General features: G+C 26.9%; 2 protein-coding genes across 2 annotated transcripts; both read right to left on the minus strand.

Moving 5' to 3' along the window:
* Window positions 1-11,516, minus strand: LOC105145964 (UDP-glycosyltransferase UGT5). Its single transcript, XM_011055896.2, is given in 7 exon segments — window positions 1-2,710; window positions 2,713-2,962; window positions 3,302-3,521; window positions 6,090-6,312; window positions 8,551-8,967; window positions 9,424-9,660; window positions 10,304-11,516. Coding segments are annotated over 7 exon segments (1,629 nt in total). The 5' UTR covers window positions 10,541-11,516; the 3' UTR covers window positions 1-2,665.
* Window positions 11,517-11,671: 155 nt separating this feature from the next.
* Window positions 11,672-21,028, minus strand: LOC105145941 (UDP-glycosyltransferase UGT5-like). The gene is made up of 9 exons (XM_087414284.1): window positions 18,209-21,028; window positions 17,737-18,074; window positions 17,272-17,511; window positions 16,952-17,146; window positions 15,786-16,016; window positions 15,193-15,415; window positions 13,864-14,083; window positions 12,418-12,744; window positions 11,672-12,199 (listed from the first exon to the last, which is right to left on the minus strand). The coding sequence occupies exons 2-8, from the start codon at window positions 17,971-17,973 to the stop codon at window positions 12,447-12,449; spliced, it is 1,644 nt and encodes a 547-aa protein (XP_087270410.1). The 5' UTR covers window positions 17,974-18,074; window positions 18,209-21,028; the 3' UTR covers window positions 11,672-12,199; window positions 12,418-12,446.
* Window positions 21,029-23,158: the final 2,130 nt, after the last annotated feature.

Consider the following 23,158-nt stretch of genomic DNA (forward strand, 5'->3'; position numbering starts at 1 on the left):
TAATATTCTGTAGCCTTTTATTCAATATAAAAACAATAGAAATTAATTAATCATGAAAAATTAAAATAAGTTTGCACAGCCCTGGGCTATTTTTTATTCTTGTGACTCATTCCCTTTAGTATCACTTTCTGTAAAAGTAATTTTCAAATATTTATAACCAACTTCAAGCATAAATATGTCGTAACTCTTAGTACATAACTGTATACACAGTATATACACAGAATACATATTTCTAAAAAATAAAAGAAATATTTTTTTATTTTTTTATTTTTTTTAATTTAAGTTAAAATTAATGACAGATTTCTTTTATACTTTGATATAAAGAACAATTTTAAAAGATTTGAAAAATATTAATGTTTCGCACGATTTGCTTGTCAGTACTACTGAGCTCAAAACATGAATGCCATAATTTAAAAAATTGGTTATTTTAAAGCTCATTACGCTTTGCGTATACTAAGAGTTATAATGATTTCGATTAGAATGATCAGGGATATGTTCCTATTATTATTACAATCTACCAAAAATATAATCATTAGATTGTGAACAATTATTACTATGATTGGGGACTGCTGAAGATGACTTGACTATAGTCGAAACTTCAGTTTGATATTTTATGTAATAGATCAGTAGATACGATCGGAATATATGTATTTATGATATTCACACCAATTACCGCATATTAATGTTCTTAATTGCCCGTTTTTTATTCTATTTTTTATTTGTGTTAATATAATCATTCTCTTGCGAATAAGATTTTATCATGATTTTATCACTATCACGAAAGGTCCTTCATCCTCGGAATCACTAGTACTTGATGACAATTGAAAACATGATTACATACATATCCCTAAGTAAAATATTATTAGTAAAATATTAGAAAAATAAGGACAAATTTGCAAACTCGAATAGAACCCGTTACCATAGGCATTTATGTATTTGACTATGGATTTATCAATAATTTAAAGCTTGTGCTGTTATTATGCTGGCTAGCAGATTGATGATAGAAACCGAGCTAAAGCTGCTGATATAATCTGACAGCACATTGAGAACTGAACCTATTATACTATTCAGATTGTACAAATTCTGTGATTTTACCATTGGCATTTTCCAGTTTTTCATTAGCATCAGCATTTACTTCGACTCTTTCGACGTAAATTTTACGCTTTACTATTCATTTTGAATAAATGATATAAAGTACACACTAATAACCAGTGTTGGCATTTTATTTATTATCTTTTAGATTTTTTCTTTAGAGCCTATTGATTATCTTAATTTGATTTATGTTTTAATGACTTATTTGACTTTATTAAATTATAGATAATCTGAAATGTTAGGTTTGAGTATCTTGTTAGATACGACAGACAATATTATTATCATTTTATGAATATATTAGGTGTTGGAATTAATTCGTAGCGTTTTTTAATGAAAGAATGTTATTTATTTCACATGAGCATTAAAAAATACATTAATGAAAGTACTTCCCATCACTTGTAAAACGCTACGAATTAATTCCAACACCTAATATGTTAACAATATTTTAATTTGCTTTACATCGCATTTTTTATATTAAATTTATAAGTCACCGATTTTATTTTTGTTTTTACACTGAGGAAGACCCAAAAGGGTTGAAACGTTTGTCAATTTTTCTCAAGAAAGTATACGATTTCATACGTGCCTAACTTATGTTGACTCGCATTGACTGATTTACATCTATCCTTGGATTTATTCGTCGCCTATACCAAGATTGATAGTTATTTAAAAAATAGCATTATTTTTTTATATAACATTTTAATCGATCATAATAAAGAATTATTAAAACTTTATCTTTTCAATGCAACCAACAGAGGTATACATAGAGAATTCATTAATTTAATTATTTAATGAACCATATGAGTTATCGATTATAGAAGCTTACATTTCTATACTATTATAAAAGCTTTACATTTCTATATTATTTTTTAATTATCTTTATATTAATAATTGTCAATAAAATTGGCATCATTATTTTTCGTATTACAAACATTTTTGTTAATACAGTTTTTGTCAAAATTAGCATATAACAATTAGATAATATTCCTTATTAAATTAATATTACGTAATTAATCAGTGGTGTAGTTCTAAAAATAAAAGTACACTGAATAAAGATACTTTGAACAAAGGTTTATCAAATTTTCATGAAATGAAATCTTTTCACAGAATTCGCGGCGCGTGGCGTTATCGCACATTGGCTTAAACGTTTTATTTTTTTTATTTGAAAACTACAGCGAATATCTAAATAATTATAAAATATTTTAAGACTTTTTTGTTCCCCTTCTATGCCCTCAACGTATCGCGTACATTATTTCTGAGACACCTTGTTTGATTGGATTCTTTGATTAACTACACTATGTTATGTCGCAATTCAGATTTCAATAAATACTTCTCTTTCTTCTTACCGTCTTATTACACAACATAAAAAATTAGTTTTAAATAATTATAGAAAGAACTTTGTGTGTGTGTGTGTGTGTGTGTGTGTGTGTGTGTGTGTGTGTGTGTGTGTGTGTGTGTGTGTGTGTGTGTGTGACGTCGCACCGTCAGGCTTGACTTCCGAAAAAAGTATCCTGGCGCCATGCCCTGCCAAGATTCGACTACACTACTAGTGATTAACATTATATTTCAGCGGCTTTTACGACTGTTTGCTTTTGTAAAATTTAGATGCCGTATATATATATGATTATAATAAAAATAAATAAGTATTTTTATTGCAAAGAATATAGTTAACAGTATTATGATGATATTAAAAAATAAAAATACGTAAACGTCAATTAAATTCTGTTGTATCCGACTTTGAAATTTCAGCGGCGTTACCAAAGTCCCATTTGGATGGCGGACAGTGTATTCAATGCTCCAAATAGCTAAATCTAATGGCAGTATTTGTCGATCCCGGAATTCACTGGATAACTGTTTCATGTTTTTTGTATAACTGTATCAAAGAAATTTATGTATTAGGTCATTTAAAAAGTATCCGCGGTTTTTTGTTCAATTTGAATGAAAAAACCGCGGATACTTTTTAAATGACCCAATATTACTAATGTAACTCATTTTAACACGACGTGCGAATTTTAATTAAACATAAAGAATTGTATATAACAAGATACATGAAAAATTAAATTAAATTTCATAATCTGTTATTTTATATAGGCGACTATTTTTACAAAATTTTAAACCAATTATATTAGATCTAAATATTATTGAAACAATTTTATTGTTTATTTAGCTTAAATAATAATTATGATATTAAAAGATAGTTGAAATATAATACCTTTCATTGTAAAATATTTCTTCAACTGCGTGTAATATAGTTTGTGTGGATAAAGTTTTGACATCCAAATATATGCCAACGCCTTTAGCTACTAATATTTGTGCATTGGATTTTTGATCCATAAAAAAAGGCATTACGATTACTGGTATACCTTTCCAAATGGCTTCCTGTGTGCTGAGGAGACCACCATGAGTCCAAATCGCTCTTACATTTTTATGAGCTAAACATAAAATTTTTTTATATACATTTTAACTCTCAAAATTGTTATGATAAAAAATTCACAATGATATAAATATATTTTATTATAAGTTGTGTCTCGATTAAATTAATACAATTGCACTTTTTAATCAATAATTTTATCATCTGTAAGTTATTTAAAAAAAAAAGTTTTTTATTCTCGTAAACGTTGACTTGTTATCCTAAAGAAATTGTAAAATATAATTGTAAAAATAAAAATTGAAATTATCTGTAATATGAAAAAATTTAAAAAAAGAACAAAATTAGACATCATTGTGAAATGATCAGATGTATTTTTTGCAACAAGAACTGATATTCTTAGAGGAATACTGTCAGATACTGGCTGATACGAGTCAAGAATTGTTTAAAATAGACGTGGTATCTTCATGGAAGATAGATGTGGTATCTTCATGAAAACTGGGATCTCTCCATATTGAAAATAGATGCATTGGTGTTTATGAGTTAATGCGCATTTTGTTACGCTGCTCCTGTTTACGCCGATATAGAGTTAACTTTATCAATCAGTAACATTATTAAATATAAGTCAAATATCGTTTTTAGTTTATCAATGTAAATAACATCTATTATTCTTCAAATTATAGATTTAAAATCTCTTTTGTTTTAAAGACTATTCATTTCATACATTATTTTTTTATTGCGTGTCATTTGAGTGATATAAATTAGACAATAAAGTAGCAGACGGTATTGGACAATCTAAGTAAAGATAATGATGAGGATAAGAAAATATAAAAGTCAAAGGAAAATCATAAAAAAATATTAATATTTAAGAAAAATAAAATGACGAAAAGATATCATTTAACTAAAAAATTTTTAAAAACTGGCTTAATTCAGTGCAATGTTTTGTGAAAGTTGGGCTTATGAAAACTGTGCTTGTGAAGAAGTAGGTCTCTTTTATAAACGTTAAGTTTATGCGTCCAAAAAATATCTAATTCAAAATTTGTAATTAATAAACATGTATTTTTTAAAATGTTTCTATTTAATCTCACCCCTCAATTTATCAAAAATTATAAAATGTTATAATATTAAAAAATGTAAAAGTTTTAATTATTTTTGTTCTTAAAAAAATATGATTTAAAAGGTGTTACGATATATAAGAATAATGTTTTATATTTATGTATATTATATGGTATATAAGAATAATGTTTTATATTTATGTATATTATACATAATATTTGCCGTTCAACAAAATAAAATGTTGAAAAAACAAAGTCCGATACTTCCTAACCTTTTTCTACATCACATTAATAATTTAAAATAGAATTAATAATATTAGAATCCGAATTATCTAACATCATTTCCTTATCTCCCTCTTTGTCCGATCTTTTTGAGATCTGATGACAATAATGTTACGCGTAATTTTTTCGAGCATAACCGTCATGAGAACTTGTTAATAAGGTCAGATAATTTGGGAGATGAAAAAACAGTATCAAATAGTACATGTTCTACTGTAATTAGTCATGCAAGAATTATTTAATCCACAAAACATTTATGTACGCAATGTTTTTATGTATGTCCACCACAATATTTTACTAAAATATTGAAACGATAATTTAAATAATATTTTATGAAAGTTTGTAATCATTTTTGTAATCTTATTCTACTCAATGTTATTTTTAAGAGAAAATATCACTGTGACGGTTAAAAAAAAGCTTTTGTGAATTTTTTTTGTAAAAAATAGCTTGTATGAATGATTGTCTTTATATTCAAAGTACATACATTTACGAAATTATTACAAAATTCATTAAATAATATTAATATTTCTAGCTTCAGTGCTCATTAATGTGTACCTCGTCTGGAAAAACATGAGTGCACGGGTGCTACGTCTGAACGAGAGCGCTAAAAATAAAATATTTTTTTATTTTAAAGTATATGAATGTAGTTTCAGTTAAGCATATTGATTTTTGAATAATATAAGACAAAATGGCGCTGTTTTAAAAAAAGAAGTCGCGATTTTGCGAAAAAAATTATTACTTTTTTTTTATAGTTTTTTAAAAACTATAATCCGATTGAAAAATTTGTACGCTTAACTGAAGACAATCTTGTTGTAAACATTCTATCCAAAATTCAAGTTAGTCGGATAAAAATTGGCCGAGATATGTAAGCGCTCAATTACGAAAACGTGGTTTCGAGAAAAACGTAACGTTTTACAATCGATTAGTTTATGCATCTGATCACGTGCTATTCCATCACATATAATAGTTTTGTTACGAATTTCAGTATAATATTTTAGGATACATATTTTTAAGTTTCCAAGCATTACAAAAATGCAAAGAAAAATCGATTTTTTTAACCAGTCACAGTGGTGTTCCCGCTTAAGAGAATGATATTACACTCAAATTCAAATCACTCTCAAATTTTAAAAAATCGGACCGATTGATATTTGAATCTTTAATAAAAAGATGATAAGCGTAAACTTAAATGTAAAAATTTTTTTAAAAACTGTATGGAAAGCTAATTAAACAAAAATTATAAAAAAATATGTGTTAAATTCGTATGTTTTTCGTATTTTTCTAAGTATCAAGAAACATACATAGAACTTCTTTTTGCATTATCCATTTCATAGTCATTAGATTATCCGGTACTTCAAATGGTACATCAATATCAAGCTTCCATAGAATTCGTTGCTTTAATTTTGACAGAGCTAAAATAACGGTCTTAACCTTGTCTAATCCAATCGATTTCCATTTTACATTTGTTCCTAAAGATATTACGAGTGCTCCGTTCGTTGCTCCGTCAAGAAATACACGCACATTCTGCGAAGTAATAATAAATGATACTTTAACAAAGTACAAAAGTAGTATATTTCAATACCAAAACAGCTAGTTATAAGTGACTGATACAGTTTTAAGCAAATTATATCTAAGCTGAAAGTCGTGTTATCAAATTTGTTCAAATAAAATGCACAATTTTTTATAAATCACTGTTATATGTGTTTTGTGTGTGTGTGTGTGTGTGTGTGTGTGTGTGCGTGCGTGTGCGTGCATGCGTGCGTGCGTGCGTGCGTGTGTGCGTGTGTGTGTGCGTGTGTGTGTATAAAATAAAACATTATTTTTAAAAATATTTTTTGTTATATTAAAGTTTATGCCATAATATTCATTTTTGTGTTTAATTACGATAGAAATTAATTAATAAAAATTAGAAACTATATCATATCATGAGGTTGTTATATTTATTCAATTATAGATTTTGAAAATATAACATATAATCTAAAATGTGTTTCTTTACATATTAGAATTAATTAGATATATTATACATATAGATGTTCTATTAGATTGAATGGAAAGTTGTTTTTTTATTAAGGATGTTTTATACATATTTTCAAAATAATAAAATTATGAAAAAATTATGAATTATTCTAATAATACGAATAAAAACAATAAATTTGGTGACGGTTTATTATCTATTGTAGATCATAAGTTATTTAATTTTTTTTTTTTAATTTGTGCTTTAATAAAAATATATGAAAATATTATAAAATAAATGATCTCAATTTTTAAACATAAGTACATTATGTATTTAAGATTATTTACGTAGAGTTACATTGAGATGCATAAACTTGTCCAGTAAATAAACAAAATATTTATTTCTTCTATATTTTTGTAATTGAATTAGCGAATCGCAATGAAACTTTGTATAAATTATTTTGAATGTAAATTTTGTAATCATTTTTTTAATTTCAATTTTTAACAATCAAAATAATAATAAATAAAATAAAAAACTACAAAAATGTATTATTAAACAAAAATATAATCTTATTCATACAATTTTTATATGTATATAGTTTATTTGAAGTGTAAATCTCTACTAAAAATTCATTTTTACGTAAAAATGAAAATACAATCACCAAAAATGAGATACAATCACCAATAGCCTTGATCTTGACAAATGTTATCCAGGTCATAATTCTGAACAACATTTAAAAGGTTTTTAGCTGTCGGAAATCTTGGATAATGCTAAAATGCCGACGGTACTGTAACTTTCAAGCCTTATAACTTGAAAAGTATTTAACGAAAAAATATTTTATTATAATGTTTTTTCAAAGTAAGCTACAAAAATATAAAATATAAAAATATATTAGGTGTTGGAATTAATTCGTAGCGTTTTTTAATGAAAGAATGTTATTTATTTCACATGAGCATTAAAAAATACATTAATGAAAGTACTTCCCATCACTTGTAAAACGCTACGAATTAATTCCAACACCTAATAAAATAAAAAATGAGGGATTCAAGGAAACAATGATCACATTGATCTAGCCTTATGAAGGTCACTCAAGGTCCATATTTTTAACATACATCTCCCTTAATGTTCTATAACTTTTGTCTGAAATATTTTTCCATATCTAAAGCCGTTTCCGAGATATGGTTTGGGTGGAACTTTATAGACACCCTGTCAATTTAATCCGCTCTACCCCTATGCGAGAGTTTTATCGTTTTTTTTTACTTATCAAACACCCTGTTTATACATAATATAATATATAATATAATATATAATATATGTATATATATATATATATATATATATATATATATATTCGATTGGAATGAGTGCAGAGATTCTCACATCTCATGCATAACTGTCCTTTTAATTTGATTGAAAAAAATGGAACATTTCATTCAATCTGATATAAAATATAAATACAGGAAGTCTTAAAAATTTTAAACTAAACAAAAAATTAACAAGATCCCTAAATGTCAGATTTTTCCTTCTAATCATTTATCTAAAATATTATCAGTAAATTAGTATTTTCTTACTCTGCCATAATATTTTTAATAAAGTTAAGAAATAGACTTCAAAATGTAATACGAGATAGAATAATAATAATAATCTTAGTTTGAAATTATTCTTCAACTAGGAATAATAACAAATATTGTAATAAAATCGATCAGAATTCCATTAAAATTCTATTTCCTTAGTACAATACATTGTTCCCTTTTAATTTTTTGTGCAAGTTTTACCAATTTTCAAATATGAAGAATAATTTCTCTTACCTCGGGATATGTTACGACTACCTCGTCGACAATCGATTTTATGGGTTGAGCATTTAATCCTGCAATCTCCAAGGTATTCGGCGGCAATGGAATCCCAGAATCAAATGCAGGATGACTATTGATTAGTACAATATTAATACTGTCTTTTTCTATTTCATATAATGGTCTGATTGCATGACCCACATATTTCTCAGCAAGCCGTTGAACAGCAGGTAAAAAATAGTAATGTCGTATGAGATCATCCATAATGTAATATAAAGTATTCCATGTTCTCTGCCACAAATCTACGGGTTTCGCAATGGCTGCATGCGTGTAAGGTCGAACAGTTGGATAACTTGGACCACCGATAAAATCCTTGAGCCAAGGTGCAGGACCAAATGGAATATAACCTACTATAGGTGGCTTACCTTTAGCAATCTAAAAAACAATATTTACAGAATAACAATGAGCGAAATTAAAATTATATAGATATTACTTTGTAACAAATGCACACAAATAAAATTAATTAACATAAAATTAATTATATGTTACTATGCAAAAAATACTATGTTTTTATTCAACATTTTCGCGATTTTTGTATTATTAGAAGCCTTATAAATAAATCATTTATTTCAATACTTGTTACATGTCATATGAAGAAACAAGATGTTACAGATTATTACTGACATAAATGATGACAAAACGTTTTTAGTTTGCCACGCAAACACAATTTGATCTATAAGAACCATGTTACACGAACAACTAATAATTGTTAGTGACTTGACTGACATAAATCATCCGTCCTGTGGCGAATTCAGTCTTACAATTAAAAAATATAAATAGCTAAAATATATTAAATAGCTGTATTTCACTGATTGTTTTATTTATCTTTACCTCCCACAATCCATAGAAACATTGAGTTAGTGTAATATCCTGCACTATAACGTCAAACTCGACATTCTTAATCATTTCCAAAAGCTCTTTCGCTGCTTTAGTCTTTGTCATTGCCTCACATGCATTGATTCCCCATTGATATGTAAAATATCCCATATAAAATACACTGTACTGTTCCCACTCAGACGGATTATAATCCTCAGATTCTTCGTAAGTTTTCATCACATCATCGAATATCTAATAATAATAAGTATCATTCACTATACAGAAGATATGTAAAAAAATGTAGTAAATTAAGATCTTCAAAAACATTGACTTTCTATATTTAAAGTATAAGATAAGATTTTTTTAAACAAAAGTATATATTCTTTCTCATTTATTTAATAAATTTTATATAATCGATTTATACAAGGAACATTCTTCATATACATACATACGCCGATTTTTATGTAATTTTTATTACCATTTTATGTAATTTTTATTAAAAGTAGATGTAAAATGATGAATAATGATACTTATTTCATTGGCAATCAATAAACAATAGAAAAAATTAGAACGTTTATGGAAAATTAATGAAAATTGTAAAAAATATGAGAAAGTTACATTATTCGATATTATTTTGCAACACGAATGTGATTAATCATTTCCATGGGCAATGTATTTTTATCTATTAAAAATGAATCCGTTGTCCATATTTCCGTTTGCAATCACATCATAATTTTAAGAAATATTCAAAGTTACAAAAATGATATTTTTATGACTTAGCACTGATAACAATTTTTACATTTTATGAGTACTAAAAGTTTCATGAAAATTGACATGTATACATATATATTGGATAGTGCTTCTTGTTAGAACGAGTCTCGTAACATCTACTTACGGCATATGTCAAGTTCTGTGCAAGTTTACCCTCAATCTTAGTTTCGTGTATGCTCGTTATATGTACATGATGACCTTCGCGAAGTAGTCCTTTAATCAAATTCTCTGCCCAAACATGATGGCTGGTCGATGGAATAGGTTCCAATAATAAAATCGACAATGCTTTTGACGTTGTCACGAAGCTCATTAAAATATAACAAACAAGATAAAATAATAAAGTGAAACAATTTAACATCATTGCATAAAACCTCCTGTATAGTCTCTCAATTAAATCTCAAGACTGAATGTATCAGTATTCTACTATAGCATTTGTCTTTTCATTTCAAAATAAGATTGATTGACAATAATATCGCTTTAATAATATGCTGAATTGACATGTTGACATTTTCAACTTGGTTATATAATTATTGAAAAAAAAGAAAAAAGTATGCATAAATGAATTTTTTAAAGTACGTATATAATACACAGTATTTATTCATACTTTAGTGCTGCTGTCGCATCGTTAAGATTGGGTGAAAACATTTGCATGCATAATAATTAGTCGAAAGTAACATCATTTTTTTTTTTAGCTCAAACTTGAATATATATTATCTTCAAAAAATGAAATTTAAATTAAAAAGAAAAAAGTTTTAAAACTGGTAATCTTTTCTAAAGGTTATATATATTTTTAGTTTTTGTGAGTTTGGTAATATTTATCAAATTTTTATCATTTTTCGGTAATATAATACGAGCTGAAAAAATAGAATATTTTCTTTTCACTTTATAAAATTATCAAAAAATTTTTGACTATCTATTATGAAAGTTTGAAGTTTTTTACAAAATTGGATCTGCGATTATTATTTCCGTGTATTGTTCTACATTTATTAAGGTTGGTATTACTGTAATTATGATTCTCAATTATAAATAGAACTGAGTTTATGAGCATATGATAACTCCAACAACAATACATTATCACTCAAACATTGCACATCAAATAATTTCTTAGATCTCTTTCATAATTTACTTTTACACTAATATACATAATTTACGTTTATATAAATATATTTCTTTTGAATTGTATGTTAATAAAAGTGAAACCTTTCACAAATTTTTTTACATTTTTTGTATTACACAGAAGAGACTAATACAGTCCATTTCAATATTTTATGTCATTTAAAAATAAAAAGCAATTCTAAAAAATACTTATTGACATAGAATAGCAAAATGACGTTATTTGTCCTCATTTTCATTTCAAAATGTCATAATAAAAGACGTAATTTTAAATTAAAAGCAACGTTGCTTGTTATCTAGAAATATGAATGACAATTGCCGACTAAGTATTTTCTACACAATCTATGCAAATATTTAATTAATAAAACAACTTCAGTCATTTGCAATTTAAAAATAGATTTTATTAATTAGATTTTTATTAACAAATACATTTTATTAATTGGAGAATGCTTTAGCTTTACCTTCCACAATCCGTAAAAGTATTCAATACATATAATATCTCTTATATTACATCAAATTTAATAGTTGATAATCTTGATTATTTCTAAAAACTCTTTCGCTGCTTTAAATTAGAAATGCACCGGATATCCAGGAGAGTCGACTCAAAATTATATCAAGTGTGGAATAACGAATTGGTGAAAGGAAATAAGAGCGGACAATAAAAAAAAAAGTCTTGTGATTTCTCAGCAAGCAAGTTAAACAGTAGGTAAAAAAATAGTAATATCGTATGAGATTATTCATAATGTAATATAAAATATTCCATATTCTCTGCACAAAAATTATGGATTTTACAATTTTACTACATGCATGTAAGGTCAAACAGTTGAGTAACTTGGACCACCGATAAAATCCTTAAGCCAAGGACCAAACAAATATAACCTATTAAGACTGATTTATCTTTAGCAACCTAAAAACAATATGCGGAGTAACATACGTAACAACGGTCAATCATTATAATACGATTAATAATTACATTAATATTACATTTTCTATATTTGTACATTAATTTTACTGTTTTGGAATAACATTAATATTAATTAATATTAATGCAATAATATTACAGTAAGATTAACATTAATTAAAGTAACTATAATATAGATACATGCAGTGTCCGTTAATCCTTACCAGTAACTTTCTTTCTTGCTCATTCTCTTTCAAGCTTGTTTCCTTTTATGTAATTTATTGTTAAATGTGATGTATATCCAATAATAAAACTTAATAAATACTTTTATTGTTAAGAATATACTTAACAATATTACAATAAAATTAAAGAATAAAAATGCATAAACGTCGATTAAATTTTGTTCCATCCAGCTTTGATATCTAAGTGGAGTTACTAAAGTCCCATTTGGATGTCGGACTGCATATTCAATGCCCCAAACAGCTAAATCTATCGGCGGTATTGGTCGATCTCGGAATTCACTAGATAATTGTTTCATGTTTCTCATATATCTGCACCAAACATGTTTTACTGTATTATAAATGTAATATAATCTTACATTCGAATATTAATTTAACTTTTAAATTCCGTAAGCATATCTAACTTTTATTCCGTATAAGCATATCTAACTTTTATCCAACTTTTTTAATGTTTTTTCACTGCTTATAACTTTTAATTAACTTTTATTCCTAATTAATTTTTTTACAAATAAAAGTACTTTAAAAGTATAGTAAGGTGACGTCAAATAACATCTAAGTAATAGCTTTAATATCAATGGATGTGTTTAGCAGAAAAACTAATCAGAGAGCGCTCATTTTTTAATATCCTACATTTTTTAATATATTATACTCAGATCCAGCGAAAAACTAAAAATCAGAATTAATCACTTAAAGAATCGCTGAACGCTCACTAATTTATCTCTACTAAACACATCCAACATTATTAAAAACATCACCTTGCAACTTGGAACATCAAGCTTAATGAAAGCAAATCACAACGCATTAATTTTACTCTAAAAAAGGTGACTCAGCTGCCAATCATAATCACAAAATAATGTTATACTCTAATTCAGCGAAATACGTTGGCATGACACTTGATCTAAATTTCGTTAGAGGAAACTTACGAAGAGAAGAAGCAGAACAATATACAAAAATACAGCGGATGATTGGTAGAAAATCTCAAATTATCAGTACACAATAAACTATTGTTGCATAAATAAATCGGTCCCAATAAAAAACAAAAATGATACATACATTTGCTTGAAATTGTTATGTTTCCTGTTATCGATATATCTGACGTTTTGATGGAACAATTATTTACAATATATGACATTTTTATGAAAGTTATTCAATTGTTAAGCAATTGAATTAGGTCGAATATGCAATATTCTTAAGTATGTTGTTCCCATAATATGGTATTAACAGATTAATACAAAATAAAACAAAATATGATAAGATATATAAATCGAAAACTAAATTTTATAATCAGTTTTTACAAAAGCATTTAAATCAATTAAATAAATTATAGTATTATATTGTACTATCTTATAATAATTTAAATATTATGCATTATTTATGTTAATTTAATGTTTATAATAATTATGATATTAAAACGTAATTGAAATTTGATACCTTTCATTGTAAAGTATTTCTTCAACTGCATGTAAAACAATCTGGGTGGACAATGTTTTAATATCTAAGTATATTCCAGCATTTTTAGCTATTACTTTTTGTGCATTGAATTTTTGGTCTATACAGAAAGGCATTACAATCATTGGTACACCTTTCCAAATAGCTTCCTGTGTACTGAGAAGACCACCATGAGTCCAAATTGCTCTGACATTCTTATGAGCTAAACATAAAAATTTTTTATAATAAAAGTTTCAGTTGTTATAATGAATCATTCATATAAACATTTTATTAGTTATATTAATGCATTTTTAAATCTAATTTTGTCATTTGAAAATCATTTTTAGAAAAATCAGTTTTTTTTTTAATGCTAAATAGCTGTTGTTATAAAAAGATTATAAAATATAAATGTTATATTTAAAAATTAAAATTATTACGGATATCAACAAGAAAAAAACAAAATATTAAAAAAAAAACAAAATCGTTCGAACATTATTGTAGAGATAATAAGATATGTAAACCTAGTGCAACAAAAACTCCCTAGTAAACGAGAATAAATTGACATGGATTGAAATGGATTCACATTTTTAGGAATACGCTTTCTAGAACGATAAAATAAATCCCTTTTGATTACAATACCATTTTATTTATTTACAGGAATTGCATATGAATAAAGCACATTTCTATGTCTTTTAATCTAAAAATAACATCAGCTTTTTTCGACGTTTTGTAGAATATTTTTCAATTCGAAATAGGAAATGCAGTTTTTTATATCCAATCATGTCCAAATTAGTCGAAAAATGGATTATATGCTATTGAAATACGTATTCGAATAAATAGATTAAATACAAATAGATTAAAATTTCAATCCATTTTAATCCATTCTCACTTACTCGGTTATTGTGTTATACTGTATTATTAAAATAACATGTTACTATTATTAATTATTCAAGAACCATTTATATTTATAAAATTAAAATATTTATATATGCGTTATATATGATGTTTTTGTTAAATGTACTGCGAAACTTCATTGAAACACTAAAATGATGATTGAAATAACAATTCGCATCGGTACTATTTAAAAATTAATGATTTTCTCAATTATAAATTATATTCTAGTCAATATATTTTATTTTAAATAATATCACAAAAAAAATATTTTCAATTTCATAGATATTTTAATTGTAAATAAAGAAAGATTAAATTTGAACTTAATTAAAAAGAATTCGCACATTAATAAAAGAAAGTATGAAAAAATGTCTATTCATGGAGAAAATATATATCGAATATCACATCTTTTTATATTTATCTAAGAATTAGAAAACGTACATAAAATTTCGTTTTGCGGCATCCATTTTACAATCATCAAATTGTCCGGTATTTCAAAAGGCACTTCAATATCTAACTTCCATATTACTCGTTGTTTTAATTTTGACAGCGCCAATAAAACAGCCATAACTTTGTCTAATCCGATAAACTTCCATTTCACGTTTGTTCCTAACGATATTATGATAACTCCATTTTTTGCTCCATCAAGGAATGCGCGCATATCCTGTGAAATAATAGTTAACTAATATTTTGATAATAACTATAATGTGTTGTGTTACAGTTATAATATTGAGTGAGAAATTATTAACAAGTACATTATATGTAATAAAATAATATAAATAATAATTCGATGAGACCATCTCATTAAATTTTTTTATAATAATTTTTTGCTAATATATTTTTGCAATTTTTATTAGTTTTAAACTAAGGAGAAAAATAGATACATGTAAAACGTTTATTAGTAGCTTGCCTTCAGTTAACCTAATTGTCGAACGATTAAACATAATTGCTTCTTACCTATGAATTCAACCGATTACATTCGATCACTCGGTGAATATAGACTAGCTATATTGTAAATATAATATTGTATATACAATTTTTCTTATCTCGGAATATGTTATGACTATTTCGCCATCAATCGGTTTTATGGTCTGAGCATTCAGTCCTGCAATCTCCAAAGTGTTCGGAGGCAATGGAATCCCATAATCGAATGCAGGATGACTATTGAGTAGTAAAATATTAATATTTTTTCCTATTTCATGTAATGGTCTAATTGTATGGCCTACGTATTTCTCAGCAAGCCCTTGCATAATGGGCATGTAATACAAGGTGCGTCCCAAAATTTTCCCAACTTTTGAAATAAAACAACAACGGTTTACTTTTTTTTTCAAATTCAAATTGTTTATTCAAAGTAGTCGGACTCAATACAACGTTTGGCACGATCTAAAAGCATTTCAAATGAGTGTTTTATGTCGTTCAAAGGCACGTCCTTCAGAATAGTGGTACAAGCCCTTTGGATGTCTTCTACGTCCACATACCGCTTTCCTTTCATGGACAAATGCATTTTGCCGAATAGGTAGAAGTCACAAGGTGCCATATCAGGCGAATACGGGGAATGGTTGATTGTTAAAATGTGATTTTTAGTCAAAAAATCAGTGACAAGTGTCGAACGGTGAGATGGCGCATTATCGTGTAACAAGCGCCAACTTCCTCCTTCGCGATATTCTGGCCGAATACGACGAATGCGGTGCACCAAACGCTTCAAAACGCTTACATAGAATACAGCATTAACTGTTTGGCCTGCTGGAACGAATTCTTTGTGCACAATACCCTTGGAATCATAAAAACTTCGATGGAATTTTCGTTAATTGTCGATTTTGGGCGACCTGTATGTGCGTCGTCATTTATGTCCTCACGACCGTTCTTGAATCGCGTATACCACTCATAAACACTGGCACGGGCTACACAATTATCACCATAAACTTGTTTCATCAAATTATGGGTTTCGGTAAATGTTTTACCAAGTTTAAAACAAAACTTAATATTGGCTCTTTGTTCGAAGTTCATTCTCGTACCGATGTATACAACATACTGACACTTGAGACGCCATAACTTCGTTTCCACTGAACCAAATGTCATGAAATTTTTACTGGAAGTCAGCTAGGGATGTACCTTTCAAACGCGCAATCGAACACACGGATGGCGCCACCCGACCTATCCCTATTGAAAAAGTTTGGAAAATTTTGGGACGCACCTTGTAGTAATGTCGTATGAAATTATCAATAGTAAAATATACAGTACTCCATGTTCTCTGCCATAAATCTATAGGTTTCGCAATTGATAAATATGCATAAGACCGAGCAGTTGGATAACTTGGACCTCCGATAAGATCTTTGAGCCAAGGTGCAGAGCCAAACGGAAGATATCCTACTATGGGTGGTTTACCTTTAGCAATCTGAAAAACAATATCCACAGAGTGACAATGGAAATAGCTAAATCTAACTATTGTAATAAATTGAAAAAATGAGTTAAGTCAGTACTAACATTTAACTAACATTTAAGAAATTGCTTTATCATTACCTCCCACAATCCGTATAAGCATTCATTTAGTGTAGTATCCTGCAATATAACATCGAACTCGACGATCTTGATCTTTTCTAATAGCTTTTTCGCTTCTTTAGTTTCTATCACTGTGTCACATGCATGAATTCCCCATTGATATGCAGAATATATCATATAAGGTATGCTATATCGTTCCCATTCAACCGGATCATAATTCTTTTCAGATTTTTCCATTATTTTCATGAAACCATCGAATACCTGAAAATAATGAATATTCATTACTGTTGAAAAAAATATAGAAATATGAATATATATTGGGAGCTCAGCTAATACAATGATTTGAGATACGTACAAAATAATATTTTAGTACAATATAAAATAATATTTTAAAACAGATAGATTACATTCTTTCGCATTTGTTTCACAAATTTAAAATAATCAATTTATGTTTAAAACGTTTCAAGTCCCATAACATTTATTTACTTCGTACGTCAAGTTCTGCGCAAGTTTATCTTTGATTTTAGTCTCGTGTGTGCTTATTACGTGTACATGATGGCCTTTGCGAAGCAATTCTTTAATCAAATTTGTCGTCCAGACATGATGGCTCGGCGATGGAAGAGGCTCTATGAATAAAATTGACAATGGTTTCGATGTTATCACGAGACTGATTAAATTACAACACACAAAGTAGAACAACAAAATGAAACAATTCAACGACATTATTCTGGCAAACTTGAAAGTCTTCTACGTAGTCTTTAAATCAAATCTCAAGATGTTAAAATGCCTCAGTATATTTTGGTATATTTCTTATCGTCTTCATTCTGCGATTAAAATTTTATATTAATTTCATATTAATTGTCTCCTTACGTAATGGCACAGTATATATAGTAGCGCAATCTCTCATGATTTTATGTTGACTAAAATGGAGTGTGCATGCGTGAAATAAATAAGTTACCTAGCGTTGCCACCTAAAACTTCTTTCTCTTTTCATCCTTTTTTGATTCTGTCAAAATACCTCGCAAAACTCACTAGATATATTCGCATCGCAACACTAACATCAAAGGGGCCGAGAGTTGCGCTACTATATATACTGTGATAACAATTTGAACTAACAATTTGTAATATCATGCTGAATAATTAGTTATACGATAATATATAAAAAATAAAAAAAAGACATTACAATCCGAAGCGCCACTACGGTCTAAGTATTAAGATGTTGAACTAATATATATATTATTCAAATGAATGAATTAATTTCAGAAATAATAATTACGTGTCGATATGGTTGTCGACATTAACGCAATTAATCTGAAATGTAATAATCCCCCCAAAAAAAGAGTTACATAAGTAAACTATTAATAATGTATACATATACAAGTACATGTGGCTTGTAGTATTTATTAATTGTATTATAAATTATTATTGACATTAAATTGATACATTTAATTTAATTACATTTAATTGCATGTAAACAATTATTCAATGCAATGTATTGAGTAGGTACTATGTACGATAATTATTAATTCTTTGATGTTACTTTACTGGTACACACATACTTAACAAAAATTAAAGAACATACTGAAAACGCTCAAATTTGCACAATTTTCAAATCATCGAAACTAGTAAAAAATCATTACAGACAAAAAAATAAAAACAATATTAAAGTATTTAAACCACGATATGAATGCACAACAAGAAATAAAGGAACTTACACACGCAATGCATGACATTCAAGTTCATTTCTGGTCAAGATAATATTTTTTGCAATAAAATTATTTACAGCTTTAAGTTGCTTAAGGATTATTATAAAGATAAATTACGAGCATTATTATTAAATTGCTTGTCAATTTAATTTGTGATATTACTGCTCTAGACTTGTTAGGATTGCGTTTCAAGTCTGAAAATAAATTCGATGCGCAATTTGAAGAATTGTGATATATAAATTCACGGAATTGTTTCAGTATCAAAGATCCAAGTTTGATCTTTATTTCCTATAAAGTAAAAAAGCATTGTCGAGTTTGAAACTTGTAATTTAATATGCTTTGGCTGTTTTTCCAAAAATATCTTTATTTTTACTGTTCAGTTATTTTTAAATAGTACATTGTTAGATTCTTTAAAATTACGTACATTCAATAGTTTGCAATTCGATAGAACATTTTCTAAAGAATTTAATGCTTTTACAAAAAAGTACAAAGTTTTCTGCAAAATATTTTTTTTCAATTTTCTTATAATTTTTCTTGACCGATTAATTATTAGACTTTAAAATTAAATATGCATTTCTTACAATCAAATTTAAAAAATCATCGAAAAATCGCAAAAAGCTCGAAATTTTAATTTTAATATGCTTTTGATTGTATAAATTTAATTCAGCAAAACTGAGGAGATAAAGAAATTTTTACAATAATTTGTTGCCGAATTTCAACATTGATTATAAAAAGTGCAGATTTAACTTCAAAGTTGAATATTTCTAAGAAAGGCCTTCAAATCTTTTGAAGGTCATTTTGTAGATAAAACACTGTACTTTTATAAAAGTATTAAATTTTTTTGAGAAAAAATTTTGTATTGAGCTACACACTATTGAATGCAAAAATATAAAACCCGATCTACAATTATGTAAACATAGTTGTAGTTGTAAGAATTAACCAATCACACTTGAATTCGAGGTGAATATCCGGCTGTGATTGGTGAATTGTTACAACTACGGCCACTTACAATTACATTTACGCAATTGTAGATCAGGCTTAAGAGTTTTAAGCTTTAAAAGCTTTTTTATTTTTTTTTTATCAGTGATGATTTTTCACTAACTTTTGGTGATCCAAAAATTGTAAAATTTTGAGTGTTTTAAATGTATTCTCTATTGTTTTGTTGAGTAGTATAATGACATATCTGGTTTTTCGTTTTCAATGCTTCCAAAGATACATATGCTTAGTTAGTATGTAATGTTTCTTAATATCCAGTGTTTCGATTGAAAAAAGTATTCTTTACAACATATTTATTTTCATGAAAGTTACAAGCAATCGAATTGAATTGGATATGTCATATCAAATTATGTCATTATTATAGTGCGGCATCGAAGGATTAACATATATACAATAAAATTGTATTAATAATGTATATATGATGTACAACAAAACTAAATTGTGTATTTATAATTGTGTAATTATCATAGATATCTATGATAGCTATGATATCATAGATATTTATGGTAATTATTAGGTGTTGGAATTAATTCGTAGCGTTTTACAAGTGATGGGAAGTACTTTCATTAATGTATTTTTTAATGCTCATGTGAAATAAATAACATTCTTTCATTAAAAACGCTACGAATTAATTCCAACACCTAATATATTTGCAAAAAAAAAAGAATATTATGGCCCAAAGAAATCATTTTTTAATATTTCTTAGTTAATATAAAAAAATTTCGAAAAGTGCAAACTATATAATATAATCAATTATTAATAAATATATCATATTAAAGGATAACTTAAAAGAAGTCGAATAATATATCGATGTATGTGTATCTTAGAAAAACCCAAATCGGAAATATGAGACAAATTGTTATCAAAAGTAAATCTTGTTATAATATTTATTAATAAAAAGTATAGAAACAGTTACTTTTATTGTTATTTTTTTATAATAATAATTTGATAAATATCATAATTTGGTAAATAATTTGATAATAATGTTATAATTTTTTTTATTACCAAACCGTTATTATAAAGTAACGATAAAAGTAACATCGTTACTTATTAGGTGTTGGAATTAATTCGTAGCGTTTTTAAATGAAAGAATGTTATTTATTTCACATGAGCATTAAAAAATACATTAATGAAAGTACTTCCCATCACTTGTAAAACGCTACGAATTAATTCCAACACCTAATATTATTTTCCATCCCTGACAAAAAGTGAAGTAAAATATCAAGACATCTCGGAAATTAAGCAACAAAGATATATATTGTTATATAACGAAAACGGTTTTAGAGCGATTTTGACGAACAACACAAATCTGATAAAATAATTATTTAGTTTTGAATTCTAGCTTTGAATATGACATACTTATCGAATTATATATATTTATAAGTATTATACTAATATACAAGTACAATATAATTTTAGTTCATTCTCTGGATATATTGATATCTTATTTAACAACGTTTATAATTATTATCTTTAACAATGATTTTGTACGAGTTTTCCTCGATGATAATCGACATACCACATCGAATCCATTTAAACAATTCTTTAATATAATTTGTACATACACTTCGGAACTTCTTCATATTAAAAACATTCAAAACTTAACATATCCTATTTTATTCAATATTGGTAATAAGACTCCTTTTTTATTATTAATTGACATTGAATCAAAATCCTTATATTCTGAATTCTTACAAATTTTACAGATTGAGTGATATCAATTCGAAGATATACATAAAAATACATCATAAAAACAAACGTGGTTTATAATTCAAAACGTATAAAAAGAAGATCATAAAAAACTATCGCACAAGTTATAATTTATGATATTTAATTATTATTACATTAATTAAAACATTAGACATTTCGGTCACAATCTCATCATCCTCAGTAATTTCACAATATTCTTAAAACGCAGAGTTACATATAGCTAACATTAAATTCAACCGTCGTATGATATAATTATATAATCGTGTTCTTTGATATGTGAAGATGCCTCGTACAATAATGTTACACCGCCAATTATCATATCACGAAAAGTGTAGAACAAGAATTTCCAGATTCTAATTTAACAAATATGCGTATCATTAATATCTTCTAATCGAAATGTGTAAGAATAGAATCGTTACCTGTTTTACAGCAAAAAAATATAATGATGAATCTCAAGTACATTCTTTGCACAGATGGAAATTTGTCGTGATATTATGTGTTATTATTTGTCATATCATATATTTTGCCACTATTTATATATATGAGTCAAAAATTTAGAAAGTTCTAGAATTATTTATTAAATGTAAGAGAGATCTTTCTTAAAAAGAGGCAGATAAACATCAGGCAAACCTTCAGTGTCACTTTGCTTTTTGATACCACTTATTTGGCCTGTATATCATTTCAGAAATTCTTCTTTTCATTAATGATTGTTCTATGTCTAAAATTCTTATGTTATCCCAATCCAATTCATGCATCTCATTCAACTGGTGACGTGAAACCACTGACATCTCGGAAATGAATTTTCTTATGTCAGCCTTATGTTCTTTTATACGAGTTTTTAATTTCCTTTTTGTTTGGCCAACATAAGAAGATCACAATTTAAACAATTAATTTTGTAGACTACTCCACGATGGTCATCCTTAAGCAAAGAATCTTTTCCAGTTTTTATAAATGTATTTATTTTATTCATAGATTTATAAGTTATATTAAAGCCATGAATGAAAGTTTTTTGAATTTTGCAGATACTTTGCTTAAATATGGTATTGTGAAAAACTTTTTCATTGAATTAGCATTAGAATCACATTCGTTATTATTTTCCTCACGATTTTAATCTAAATTAGTTCTACTATCCAAGGTTTTTATTCTATTTTTTATTGTTGAAAATATAAATTTAAGAGGATAACCATTCATTAAAAGAGTGTGAATTAAATCAGAGATGTTTTTTTCATGAAATTTTGGATAAAAGCAAAATTCTATCTAATTGCCCGATGATTATGTCCCTTTTATGTACTAACGGATGATTCGAAAAATAGTTTAAATATCTTCCAGAATTATATTTTTTTACTGTAAAACAGATAACGATTCTATTCTTACACATTTCGATTAGAAGATATTAATGATACGCATATTAAATTAGAATCTGGAAATTCTCATTCTACACTTTTCGTGATATGATATTGGCGGTGTAACATTATTGTACGAGGCATCTTCACATA

The sequence above is a fragment of the Acromyrmex echinatior genome, chromosome 1 (genome assembly GCF_024713525.1).
Source record: "Acromyrmex echinatior isolate Ae372 chromosome 1, ASM2471352v2, whole genome shotgun sequence".
In the NCBI taxonomy this organism is placed as follows: domain Eukaryota; kingdom Metazoa; phylum Arthropoda; class Insecta; order Hymenoptera; family Formicidae; genus Acromyrmex; species Acromyrmex echinatior.

Bases quoted from the DNA above. Each gene is read 5' to 3' on its own strand.
- LOC105145941 (XM_087414284.1), bottom strand. From the start codon at position 17,973: ATGTCGTTGAATTGTTTCATTTTGTTGTTCTACTTTGTGTGTTGTAAT. The intron at 17,147-17,271 runs GTAATGATAAAG...ATTGTTTTTCAG, and splicing joins GCTTATACGGATTGTGGGAG to ATTGCTAAAGGTAAACCACC. The intron at 16,017-16,951 runs TACAAGGTGCGT...GGACGCACCTTG, and splicing joins ATAATTTCATACGACATTAC to TATTACATGCCCATTATGCA.